Raw genomic sequence first — 14171 nt, 5'->3', positions numbered from 1 at the left:
CCCATGTGGCAGCCTGAGAGTCTTTGTGTGTGAAGGAATGCAAGCAGCCCTCAGCAGAGGAAGAGAAAGTCCGTACGGTATGTGTGTGCATATGTGACAAAGTACAAGTAGGCCATTGAGTTAGTCATTGGTGAACGTGAGCAAGAGCAGTGAATGGGAGTTAGACAGAGAAAGTGACAACAAACACTCATCTTAGTCATTCACAGATGTCAGAGCGTGGCTGAAACAAATGACATCACTATCACTACTAACTTGTTTTTCTAGTTAATTGATTGACCTTTTAGTGTATAAAAAAGCCCAAGACAACATCTTCAAAGAGCTTCCTTTGCCCAACCAACAGCCCAAATCTCACAGATGTTAAGTTTACAATGACACAAAACAGAGAAATGCAGCAAATTTTCACATTTGAGAAATTAAGCAAACATTAGCTGAGCACATTGGTCTGGTCTGAAATATCCCAACAACTATTGGCTTTGTTACAATACTTCTGTATTTTTGGAGTATTGTACTTCACTTGACTTTTTCGATTTCTGTCCACTTTCACTTTTACTTCACTAATTTACAAAGATAAAATGTATACTTTTACTTTACACATTTCCCCTGAGCATCTTTATTACTTTGTTACTACAAAATAAAATCGGAAGGTTAGGTAAATCAGTGGTTGCAGCTTGAAACTTAGATCATAGGTTAATCACAGAAGGGCAAGTGCAAGCAAGGGCTCTCAAAGCAGCAGTTAAGTTTCGATTTCCAGTGAAGCCAAGGCTGCATGTCAGATCAGATGCTACATGCTGGTTACAGCATTTCACTCAACAATGAGACAAACTTCATGATGGAAACAGAAAATGGCGTCCCACGGCAGTTGTCAAAAAGTTGTCATGAAGACCTTGTTTATCTTCAGGTGTAATGTTTGCCCTATTTTGAAGGTTGTATTCACATTAAGGAGAAATGACCTTAATAATCCTCAGAATTCTAAGTGCTTGCTCACTTACTTGTACGTTTACTTTCAGTGCTTAAATTACATTTAGTATGATACCTAAGTACAGTAAATATCAGATACTTTAAGACTTTAACTCCAGTAATATTAATAGGTGACTTTAACTTCTGTTAACTTAATTTTCTGGTAAAATACCTGTACTTTTACTTAAGTATGGCATTCAGGTATCTACAACTGGCCTCAGCTGTACCTTTTGTTTATGCTAACTAACAAATGTGAGCATGTTAAAAGAATGCTTCACCCGCAAAATGACCATTTGTCTATCAGCAACTCGTCGTGTGTCACCTTGAATTTGTGAAGAAAACTGTTTTTCTCCCATGCCTCTACAGTGAAGAATAAAAAAAAGCAAACATTCCTCACAAATTAAAGTTAACTGGCAAAACTGTGTCAAAACATCCATTCACAAACTCTCACACTAAGCCTCATTTATCCAGTCGAATGCTCAGTACTTCCCAAACACATGCATATTTGCTAACATGTTATAAAACACTTAGGCCTATGAGTAGCGCGCCCTGAGTGTGCCTTAGCATGTGCAGAGTTTAAACACATGCCACCCATTGCCAGGCACACTACATGATGTGCATGAGACTGTACTGACGTGTTTTAAACCCTAATGTTAAGCGAAATGCATGTGTTTAGGAAGTACTGAGCATACGACTGAATAAATGAGACTTGGATTATACTGCAGGAGTTGTGTGGGAGTTTGTATACAGATGTTTTGATACAGTTGTGCGGTCCTCTTTTACTTGAATTCATGAAGGATGTTCAGCTTTTTTGTATTCTTTGTTCACGTTGGAGGCATGCGAGAAAAGTTTTCTTCAGGAATTCAAGGTAACATGCAGTGACTGACAAACAAATGGTCATTTTGTAGGTGACATATTCCTTTAAGATAAACTAAGACGAAGAAAATGGTAAACATCAGCAAATTAACACTGTCTTCATGATTATGTTAAGCTGCCAGTATGCTTTTTTAAATGTTTGAAACAACTATTTTGGTCACTCTTCGTGTGAAAACATGGAAAAATTTGAGAGAATGTCCAATGGGATCATGAATGAAACATGAATAAACATCAAAGTGAACACAATAACCGTACATCGTCTGACGTGCTGACGTATTGCGGTAAGCAAGTTGTATCATATCCGGTGTTTCTGTGACAGCGTCTCTGTGCTGCTCTGGTGAATTCTACTAGCCTGCTTTCTGCTTTCTCACTTCAGTTGCTTTAACGTCTACTTCAAGTCTTAACCCACACTGGTTCTGTTTAAGCACTTATAGCTCTCCTCCTTTCTACGACTTTCTCGCTAATCTCTTAGCTGTTGTTTGCACGTTACTAGCCTTGGTAGCTACATTAGCTCTACAGTTCGCGGTGGCTTCTCCCTCTGCTCTTTCTTGCCCGGTGTGCCAAATGTTCAGTTATGCCTCTGCCTCCTTTAGCGACAGTGGTAACTGTAATAAGTGTAACTTATTTGCTGCGTTGGAGGCGAGGCTTAGTGAATTAGAAGCGCGGCTCCACACCATGGAAAACCATTCAGTAGCTGCGGTAGTTTGCCAGCCCCCTGTAGCCGGTGCGGAGCCACATAGCATAGCCTTAGCCTCTGCTAGCTGTCTTCCGGTAACTCCCGTTCAGCCGGGAGGTTGGGTTACGGTTCGCCAGAAGCACAGCTCCAAGCCGAAGCCCACGGGTCACCACCAGCCTGTTCACGTTTCCAACTGCTTTTCCCCACTCAGCGACACACCCGCTGAGGATAAAACTCTGGTTATTGGCAGCTCTATTCTGAAGAACGTGAAGTTAGCAACACCAGCGGCCATAGTCAAATGTATCCCTGGAACCAGAGCGGGCGACATTGAATCAAATTTAAAACTGCTGGCTAAAGCTAAACGTAGATTCAGTAAGATTGTTATTCATGTCGGCGGCAATGACACCCGGTTATGTCAATCGGAGGTCACTAAAATTAATATTGCCTCGGTGTGTGAATATGCAAAAACGATGTCGGACTCCGTAGTTTTCTCTGGACCCCTCCCAAATCTGACCACTGATGACATGTTTAGCCGCATGTCATCATTTAATCGCTGGCTGTCCAGGTGGTGTCCAGCAAACGATGTGGGTTTCGTTAATAATTGGCAAACTTTCTGGGGAAAACCTGGTCTTATTAGGAGAGACGGCATTCATCCCACTTTGGATGGAGCTGCTCTCATTTCTAGGAAGCGGTGCGGTGCCTGGATAGCGTGACGTGTGTGGTTGTGCTGCTGCCGTGGTCCTGCCAGATGCCTCCTGCTGCTGCTGCCATCATTAGTCATTAGTCATACTTCTACTGTTATTATACACAATTGATTATTGTCACAAATGTATACTGCCAGATATTAATATATACTTTCAACATATTGTACCACAGTAGCCAGAATTATAACTATAATATTATTACTTTCATTAATGTTGTTGTAAGCTACTGTCATTACCGTCTGTCCTGCATCTCTCTCTCTGTCTCTCTCTTTCTCTCTCTCTCTCTCTCTCTGTCTCTCTCTCTGTCTCTGTCTCTCTTTCTGTCTCATTGTGTCATGCGGATTACTGTTAATTTATTATGCTGATCTCTTCTGTACAACATCTATTGCACGTCTGTCCATCCTGGAAGAGGGATCCCTCCTCATTTGCTCTTCCTGAGGTTTCTACCGGTTTTTTCCCCGTTAAAGGGGTTTTTTGGGGGAGTTTTTCCTTATCCGCTGTGAGGGTCCAAAGGACAGAGGGATGTTGTATGCTGTAAAGCCCTGTGAGGCAAATTGTGATTTGTGATATTGGGCTTTATAAATAAAATTGATTGATTGATTGACATCCTAACCTTCACGTCCTCTCAACATGTCAACTATACCCACAGAGTTCAAATATAAACTATTTTCAATCAAAAGAAAAGGTTTTATAGACATTGTCAATACATGTGTGTACAGCGTCCATACACTGGGTAGACAAAGGTGTACATACATGTTTACTGTATTCCTTTATATCATATACACATGTATGCATACTTCCTGTGTTCCTGCATATGCCATATAATGAGTTACAGAGACCTGTGAATGAATGGAATTTAAATTGGATGTTATGTGACTTGCAAAATGTGAGTAGTGTTGTAAAATGCCATCTCCCAGTTTACTACTGAGTGTGCTGAGTACAGAGATTAATACATACAAAGAGATTATATTATATATCCAATACCACAGTTGAACAGGTTACAGTTATGTATTATATTGTACACATAATGTACTCAGCTGACCCTACGACTGACCACATGTCTGGGACTTGGATTAGAGTAACAGTTGGGACCTTTGACCTCCCGTCATGGAAAAAAAAAGGATTTGTGTTTTATCACATTATCACCAAGGGACAAGATGTTCTAGTCAAAATTTATGCAAAGGTTTTTTTTGTTGTTTTTTTTTTGGTTATATCCATGTTTGTTACTGCTACACAACAAAGATATTAAAGTACATGTTACCTGCAACAAGATTTAATCAGACTATGGGTTTCTAAGTCATATAAAATATGAATCATGAAGTGCTTTTAAAGTTGTGCAGCATTCTTCTTTGTCAGCTGTGTGCGTTACACTAGTTCCTCTAACAATTATCCTGTGTTTTAGGGAAAAGCAATGCTAAAAAATGCATACAAACAGCTGCTGTGCAGCCATATCAGCTCTGAGGTCATGTCAGCAAACAACACAAAATGTGCCAACTCCAAATGACTAACTGAGGAAGCAGCCATTGACACAGCCAGACAATCTGCTGAGGTTTAGGGCTTTAGGTCAACACACACTGAGGGCTAAATGGGAAACAATGACAGTAGGGTCATTGATGATTAATAGCTGACCATCACGTAGATGTGGTCAGGCTGTGCTGCGACGTTTCCACTTGCACGTTCAAAAACATTTACTGTATGTTGGATACATACTGTAATTTCATTCACTTGTAATAGGCTCATTTTTACTCAAAAGACTGTGTTTCACTTTAGCATTAATGTCAGAAAGGTATTAGATTCAGTAATATTGGTTTGATGAAGAGCTGCAACTAAAGAATATTTTCATTATGAATTAATCTCCTAAATATTTTAATAAATGGCTTAACATACTGACACTGCTCTTAAACATCACATCATTCTGTGTGTTCACCCAGATGTGTCTTTTCCTTGGGCGGTGAGTCTTTAACATGTGCTACATCTGCCTCCGCCACAATAACCAAAACAGTGGTGAGCAAACTGTTGCATGTGCACGCCGCCCTGCTTTCTCTCTAACCGATGGTTCCATTGTTTCCCATGATAATGCACTAAGGCAGCACACTTCCCCCACTCCTCCAGCCCAAAACAACACACTCACCAAGTTCTGCCAGCTTCCTAGTGCAAAGAGAGAACGCCTACCTCATGTAGAAAGGAGATATCGGCCTCTCTTCATCTTGAGAGCTGAAATATGAAAACAAACACACATGATTAATTGGCCTGCAGAATGTGGCTATGAGGTGCTACGGCATAAAAACATTAACCCCCCAACCCCCATCACTACATGTCACTGGGGCTGAAAATAGGAGCATAAGGCTGGCTTTTGTCTGCAGAATAATAGCCATGCAGTGCAACAGATCAGTGCCTTTGTGGAACTTGTCTCTGGTAATTATTATGAACCAAAAGAGAAATGGGTGCTACTCTAGAATATAGGCTGGCTGCTGCCTCTGGATGTATGCCAGCGACACATGATGAAATTATGCAACGATAAGAGGAACTCGGTGTTGGCACTGAATGTTGAGGTTGCTCAACATTTTCATATCCTGGCGCTTACAAGCTGAAAATTTCATAATCACCTAGTGTTGTTTGCCTAAGCAGAGCTGAATACTGTGTTATCTTCTCTAAAGTCAAAGCAGGAAGAAAAACACTGCAACAAAACCTGAACTATCTGACCTTGTAACACCTTGAGGTTAGACCAAGGTTGTCTTTATACCGTTTAATTTAATTTGATATATTTAGATTTAATTTGTTATTTACTATTGAATTTACTGATGTTTTTGCCACTATGTGACAACTAAACTTTATGTCAAAGGGTGAGTATTTTTCAACCTGGGCCCTGTTTTCCCATGTTTTGTGTCTAAGTGACTCATGGGTACAACAATTTTTGAAACTGGTCCAGTGCTGTGGCCAATAGACACGAAACAGGCTACAATGTGACCACTTGGAGCAGGTGCACCCCTAAATTTACACATTTAAAGTGCTTGTTTTTGCCACTGACAGGCTCAGATAGTAATTATGTGTCTTACATCATTATGGAAAGAAACCTACAGAAAAATATAACAATTTTCCATGCTTTTTTCCTTCTTCTGTCTCGCTAAAGGAGAAGCCTTGTTCTGAAATCTCACAGATTTTTTTCACGTTGGCAAAATGTGATAGACATTGAAATTCTTTTAAATACGAGTAAGATATGCTTTCTGTACTCCAACACAACAAACTTCAACCTTTATCGTCCTGCAACAAGTCACCTCTCATGGGATTTCAGAACGAGACTTTGCGTTAGCGAGACCTGAACACAACACAGAATGGAACAAACAAATTTATGGATAAACGTTTAATTTCTCTGGACCCTTGTCCCGTAATGCTCATAACACACTCATAATAACAATCTGAACCTATTAGTGGCAAAAACAAGCACTTTTAATGGACGTAAACTGACATGGCGCACCTGCACCCGGTGTTTACACTGCAGCCTGTTTCACCTGTTTCAGCGGTTCAATACTGGACCAATTTCAAAAACTGTTGTTTTCATGAGTCACTTAGACACAAAAACATGGGAAAATAGGGACCAGGTTGAAAAATACCCTTAAAATGTATTTTTAAAACAGCAAGTCAACCAGATTTATAGTTTGTTGTCAGCTTTTAAAGGTCCAGTGTGTAGGATTTAGGGGGGAATGGAAAATGATAGAATAAGTAGGTTTTCTTTAGTGTATAATCACCTGAAAATAAAAACTGTAAGCGAGTGAATTTTATTTGAACACCTGCGCTTCTTCTACTCTGACAAGTCAAAATGTCTGATGTGAAAATGGCCTACAGTTTCTCTGTAAAATACACAACAGGGAAACTATTCGTCGGTTTAAACTCCCAATGGAGCTTTTTTGTGGATGCTAACGTAACAAGTGAACATGTGCTGGAAAAATTCTAACAATGCTCTCAATTTACAAATGCACAACAGAAAGGATTTGGGCAAAAGTTCAAGTTCAAAAATGTTGACAAACAAGGCACTGCATGAGTAACGTTTTTGACATTTCAACTGCTCAACTGAGTATTTATCATTTGAGTCCAATGACATAACTGTGGTGGTAATTCGTCACAGTTTTCCAGTGTTTAAAAGAACAAAACAAAGCAAAGATGAATTACAAAAAACATTCAACAGAATAATTGATAATAAAAAGCCAGATGTTCTAAATAATGACATAATAGCTACCAGTAATAAATATCTCAAGAAAGATTTGTGTGCGTCTTACTCCCCCCGTAATCACATTTGGCTCAGCAGAAGCAAAGAGGAGCAGACACATATATTGTTGATGTTCATCAGAGCAGCGAGAATATTCTGTTTTGCTGGGTTTTGTCTTTTTTCTTTCCCTCTTTAAGATATCAAATACCAAATTGAAACAGTTTCCAATATGAGATAACTGTGCCAATAAACATCAGTCTGATTTTAGGTTGTAAACAGCAGTCTCAGATGTTCTCAAACACAGAAAGAAAGCTGTTATTGAGTGGAGTTATTTGGTTAATGTTTGTGCTTTGGTACGTGACGTGCCTTCATGTGGCTTACAGTAAAAGGGGCAGGCGTGTTGAGGGGAGGGGAGACCACTTTGGTCATTCAGCCAGCACCTCTACAAGTTCAAAACAATGGATTTAGGTTTCAAGTCAGACAGGAATCAAAATGGGCCAAAGTTCGTTGAACTCAAAAAACCTTCTGAAATCACACAATGCACAGGAAATGTGCATGTGTTCCTCCAGCCATCTTTTAGGGGCACTTTTAGGGGTAGGTTTAGTTCACCACAAACATTATTCACATTATTTCAGAGCCTCAGAGGCGAATGTTTTTTCACCCCACACCCATGTTCTTAACTGGTGTTACACAGTCTGGCAAGCGTATTAAAATAATATGTGCCGTCACTGCCGCTGTGAATTGCAAAAGCGGAAATCCTGCTTACCCACTACCTTAGTGAGGGGATAACAGAAAGCTTTGTAGGGGCATTCGGAGAAGGCCTGATCCCTCTGGGGCCAACGGAAAACTACCAATGACAAGTTGGTCACTCTGGTCATTTTTAAAAATGTGTAGACAAAGGTAGTCTGGTTGAGCGGATGCTGGTCACTTGAATAATCCGCCAGTAAATTTTGGCAGGGCCTCTCTCCTTCCGCCCTGTCGTGCTGTACCTTTTCCAAAATCCCTCTGCAACACGCAACAACACTCACTGAAGTCTAAAGTTCTCATTAAATCTCAGATGTGAAAACATTTTTAACAACTCTATTTTGGAGGTGTCGTCACTACGACTTTGCCTCAGTGCTGCATATTGCAGTTGTGATGACTTGATTAATCATCAATCAATTTTTACACGATTTTTATTCAAAAATAGGTTGGGTGAAGCTATTCTTTGAGCTGGTGCTGCAAAACAAATGGTAAGCATGGAGCTCTCAGCTTTCTGTTTAGCCTCCAGTCCATTCAGGACCCTCAAACTATCAGCTTTTAGTTGAGTCCTGGACATTCTTAAAATACCTCAGATCACAAACTGTGTGGTGGTCAGGGCCTAGACTATTTGTTGGATATGCCTGGCGAAGCTGTACTTGGTATATATGCTTATTCTGTCAGAGAAAATGGCCTTAAACAACACAGAGAAACAATGCTTCAGGATTTAAACTAAGGCAAAGCTAGACCTGCAAGAGTGTAACGATTTACTGATGAATTATGATCTGTTCTCACATACATCTTGTTTTGTGTCAAGTCTATATATTGCGACCACTACCTTTGCTGCACCTCACTGATGTTAAAAGCAAAATGACACATACTTGACTTCAAAGCCCAGTTCAGACCAAAGATTTGCCAGGAGACGAGCTGAAACAAACAATTACTTGCAAGACGTTGGTCTGCAGCATCTTAAAACCTGCCAGTTCAATGCAACTAGATGAGATGATGTATCATCTCTATGCGACAACTCTCTGTACTTTCGTTCTGGTTTTCAGCTTTTCAGGCTTATCTTGTGGTGGAATATAATTTGTAGCTTCTTAAAATATGAATGAGGATAGTGATAGTGAGATACTGACTACAGTTACATTTGTAGTAGTTATGAAACAGTGAAAAACAGAAACAAAACGAGCAACAGATGGACTGTATTCATAACAAAAAGGCCACAATAATATAAATAACCAACACCAATTAAACAGCAGCAGCGGCCATTGTCCGACACCAGCACACCGTGAGGACATAAACAGAGGACTTGGTGGGGGCTAAGCACCTGCCGCAGCAAGCGAAAATGCCATCTGCGGTCATTTTGACTTGACCAGCAGACCTCACTACAAGCCGACTGGCTGTTGAAACAGGTGATGTACCTGACGTTCTAAAACCTGCCAGCGATTTGACCAGCTGAGCTGTAGGTGACACCATCAGCCGGCTTGAGTTGAGCTCAGACCGGCCAGTTCAGACTGCTGCAACGTTCTAAAACGGTTTCTTCTCTGCACTAATCATTGCTCTGAAGTGAACTTAAGGAATACCAGTCAGATGAGTTTACAGACGTGATATGGATCTGTTATTTTAAATAATTCACATTGTTAGAAAATATTGAATAGTGTCCATCTGAGAAGCTAAAATATGCACATTTTTTGGCATTTATGCTTGAAACGTTAGCTCAATGGTTATTAAAATTGTTGCCAATTAATTTTCTGATCTCAACTAATTGGCTAATAGCACAAGCAAAAAAACAGATGATTTTGACTACTGACTTGAAAGCACCTGTAGTCATCCTTTTTCCCTCACCATCAGACCAGGTATCTGACTTTCTGTCAGGTCTATCACTGAAACTTGATGAAGCATCAAACTTAGCATCTAGAACAGCATCTTTTGCCACTTATCAAAGAGGCCTCAGCTCTCTCTACTGGTGAGGAGAGTCAGGCATGAGAAAATTGAAGAAGCCTCTTGGATGACCTTTGATATCCTGTGACCTGGTTGACTGAGACTTTTCAAATGCCTAAAATCTCTCTATGATTAAGGGTCAATGTCTTCTATAAGATTTAAAGAAAAGTACAAGAAAACCAGTCTGACCCAGCCAGCAGGTTCCCTCTGTAAATATGTGCTGTCAGGCTTTCAGGCTGATGAATGATACTTCCTGACAGACAGCCAACAATGCCCTTACACCCACAGGGAACCTGCACTCACACCACACTGCAATGTTCCTCACCCCCACCTATATCCAATGGGCTTCTAAGAAACCTAATGGTTACATCACAAGATTTAGCGAACCATGGCAACTCCACACAAAAGCCAGTATGCATCCCCTACATGTAACTACGCAATGCTGAAAACAGAATAAGTTCACATGATGCTGCTATGTTGGCTCATGTGACCTGTGTGGTGAGCAAGGCTGGTGTCGTATTTCAAGTGCAGGTGAGAGCATTGTGGCACATAGTATTACTGGATTACTGAATTTGATAGAGAGGAGGCAAAGTGTTAACATGTTAACCACAGTCAGATTTAGGACCCGTGCTCTGCTACAGTAGAGCAGTCACAGCTTTGACACACGAGAGTATCTAAAAGTGAAGCTACTAATAGGAATCCCTGAGAATGATGATTTGATTGCCAGCCGGTGCTGGATGTGACCAGAGCGAGCAGTGTCCCTTAGGACAGAAGTAGTTCCTGGAAAGAAGGGTGCATGTGTCAAATCTAGTACACTTCTCATCAGATACATTTCAATTGCTTCTTTACCACCAACAAGGTGTGAACATACTTCCCAAATTTTTGAGTTCATATTCAATATCAAAAAATGAATAAAAGGTATATATCTATGAAGAAACACATTTTAATTAGAATACAGCATGTTGGGGAAAAAGTAGTTCCTTCACTTTGTCATTCTGGATTTGTTGAATTCACTTGTGGCCTGTGCTGTGTGTGCTGCACTCTGCTGACACAGATTTGTCTCACACATATATACAGTTTGTATATCACTGTATGGAAAGTGAGAGCAAGCTGACAAGTCGGCACGAGAGCCTCTACAGATATTAACACTTATGGAAAATTATCATATATTTGCCATGGCTTTATGTGTCAAATTCACAGCTACTGAAACTATGTTCTTCATTCAAAAACGTTTGCATTAAAGATGGTAAAGTCATTTTACGCTTTTTGCACACTGCCGGTGTCTATTTGTAAATACCAGAGAGCTGACGCACTTCGCTGGGGTCCCCTGTCACGCTGTCTGTACTTCAGTCACCCGATGCGACCTGACAAGAAGGATTTCAGGGTGTGGGGAAAATCCACCCGCAGATTTATTGGTATCCTGGCACGGTGAGGAAAGCTGTTACCACCTTGAAGTATTATATTTGCCACTTAATGTAGACACAAACATCTGCTGCATTAAGAGACCATGGTTACACTTGTTGAGTTCGCAAATTTTAGGTCGCACATGCAATACTGTTCATTATCTTGGGGATAAAAAACTTAATAAGGTCGACTTTTTCAAACACAGAGCCTAAAAAGTATTTGATTTTTGATAGATAATGTAAACCTGCTATTATCAATAAAACTAGAAAAAAGTATTACATATTCTAAGATAAAAATACAATCCACAAAACCTGTAATGCAAATTATGTTTTAGTATCTATTATTTTCATTCATTTAATAATAAAAAATACATGGGCAGGTGCTGTGAGATTTGAAATTCAGTACCCAGGTATGTGAGAGCACACCACTGGTTGTGTCATACTAAACTTTTATGTAATGTGTTAATGGATCTGGTGCTGACATGGTTTTAAACCCTGATTAATGTCAAACTAAAGGTCAGCAGTTTGTCCTCCAAGCCGTAATAGAGGCCAAAACAGCGTCATCATTTCTCACCTTCTACATCACACATATGACATTTTGTCCTTTGCTCCACATTATACTTGATAGTTTTTCCACTGCGACAGATTCTACGTATGCCTTATCCTAAAGTGGCTATACTCAACGTCACTATATTTCAAACACAGGAGGCAAAATCTCTGAAAACATACACAGTGGATAAACTCTGGATATGGAGTGTGTGAGAAAAGGTTTGAAACAGTGCGCCAGTAAGATTTTCAGCCAAACAGTGCAGGTGTGTTCACAGCCCAGGCTAATGCTAACCTAAACTCCCGGTTAAAGCAGCAAGAGCCCCAACAACAGACACAGCTGTAGTCTTGCTATTCCAGGACCAGGGACACTCAACACCAAGTGGTTCCAGTTTCAGCTTCTTATAATAGGCTTGTTTGCATGCCAAAGAAGCATTGCCACCAGGCTTGGACTTTAGATCCTTGATCACTGTCAAGATTCTTCATCCTCACACTCAACTGACAGCACATCACCTACGCAAACAGTAGTCATTACCTATTTACCATCACTACAATCCCGCACTAGTTTTCCACATTAAGATTAAAATGGACATCACAAATTTAAAATAGAAATTGTTCAATAGTTTGTGTTATGTACGTAGCAGTGAAGTTTTATTTTGTGTTATATAACCCTAAGTTTTATTTTACAGCGGTGCTAAGTGATCATATCTACAGACTGTGATCCTGATGAACTGCTAGAGAACTGACTGTATTTCACAGAGTAAGTGAATTCTGTTTGTGGCGCATGGAGGATACCTAAAGTGCACATAAAGCATCTATAAATAGTAATTTCTGACTAAACTCTGCAATGAATTTAATTTCCAGTGATGTAACTCAGAACATGTGTCTGAAATTGTCGGTTAATCTCTGTACATTTCTGAACGTCCACCATTAATATGGCTCTAAGCTCTAGTTTTAAAACAAAATGGATCATAAAATAATTTCTGTAAAATTACTATTATCCCATTTCTGCAACTTGCAAAAAACATTTGACACAGACACAGGTGCATGCTCTCTGACCATACACACTGACCTGCTGATGGCATCCATGCTGCCAGAGGGGCTAATATCGCGCTCGCTGAGTGGCGAAGCAGCATCTGCGGTGTCTTGGTGAGCTGTCTCCATCGGCTCTGGACTGGGACTTCTAAGCTCTGAGGTCAGCGGCAAAATTATTGGTATGGTGTGGGACCTTGCACGGGGCAGCCCAGCAGAGCGGCTGGGCTGAGGGATGACTTGAGTCATCCCGTCACTCTTCCCTTTCTTCACCTATTTCGCAGAGAGAAAGAAAGAGAGATGCAAACAACAGGTGAGTCTCGTGACAGGAAATATGAGACAGCACGAGAGGTACGTGATACACAAGTGCGAACATTTTGGCACAATCAAGACACACGTACAGAGTAACACACTGGAGCTTTCAGCCCTTTCTCAGGTTACTATAAAACATTTGAAGATCTCCTGAGGTGAAGTATGCAGCAATAAAAGACCCACAAAGGGAGAGGGGAGAAAAGGTTAGCCTGTAAAGCTGTAAGGTTAGACTGATGTTTGTCTTACCGTGCTGACCCTGAGTGGGTATAAACAGCGTGAACTGCCGACTGTAGTGTAGGAGAAGAACCTTAACCTAATTACAGCCACATTGTGAGTACCCTTCTGCATTTTTTTTACTGAGTCTCAACCAAGGACGCCTGGGAGAAGTGTTAAAGAATGTGTCACAGAGCTTTCTCTTAGTATATATGGAGAGCACTCGTATGCCTGCTAATGAACACTGGGGCCAAATAGCCTGCTCGCTGTGGTAAACAGAGTATGAAATGGGTCTGACGCCAGAGGCTTAATATTGATAATGGTCAAAAACACCCACTGCTAAAAGAGGCCTGGCTCTGGATAAACGCCTGTCGGTTGAATTAAAAGGCCTTCTTTGTTTTTTCTTTACACCAATTATCAGCAGAACATTTCCATTTGGGTTTGTACTTAATGGGTTGTTTTAAAATCTATGGATGCTGCCTCCATTTAGTCAGTGGTGCAGTTAATGGGTGAATCTTTATAATTAGCTCCACAAGCTTCTTCATCTAGATCTGTTATGGATTTTGCCC

The 14171-nt window shown here is 40.5% G+C and overlaps 1 protein-coding gene across 5 annotated transcripts in view; it reads right to left on the bottom strand.

Moving 5' to 3' along the window:
* fam13a (family with sequence similarity 13 member A) overlaps nucleotides 1–14171 on the bottom strand; it is a 75950-nt gene that overhangs the window by 32305 nt on the left and 29474 nt on the right. For all 5 annotated transcript variants that reach the window (XM_033623949.2, XM_078166211.1, XM_078166213.1 and 2 more), the window contains 2 exons: nucleotides 13118–13350; nucleotides 5386–5427 (listed from right to left, as the gene is read on the bottom strand). In XM_033623949.2, the coding sequence (XP_033479840.2) occupies nucleotides 5386–5427; nucleotides 13118–13350 (275 nt within the window). The remainder of the gene's footprint in view (nucleotides 1–5385; nucleotides 5428–13117; nucleotides 13351–14171) is intronic.

Source organism: Epinephelus lanceolatus, chromosome 3 (genome assembly GCF_041903045.1).
Source record: "Epinephelus lanceolatus isolate andai-2023 chromosome 3, ASM4190304v1, whole genome shotgun sequence".
Classification (NCBI taxonomy): domain Eukaryota; kingdom Metazoa; phylum Chordata; class Actinopteri; order Perciformes; family Serranidae; genus Epinephelus; species Epinephelus lanceolatus.
Note: the sequence above shows the minus strand (reverse complement) of the source record. Positions and strands in the feature narration are given on the sequence as shown.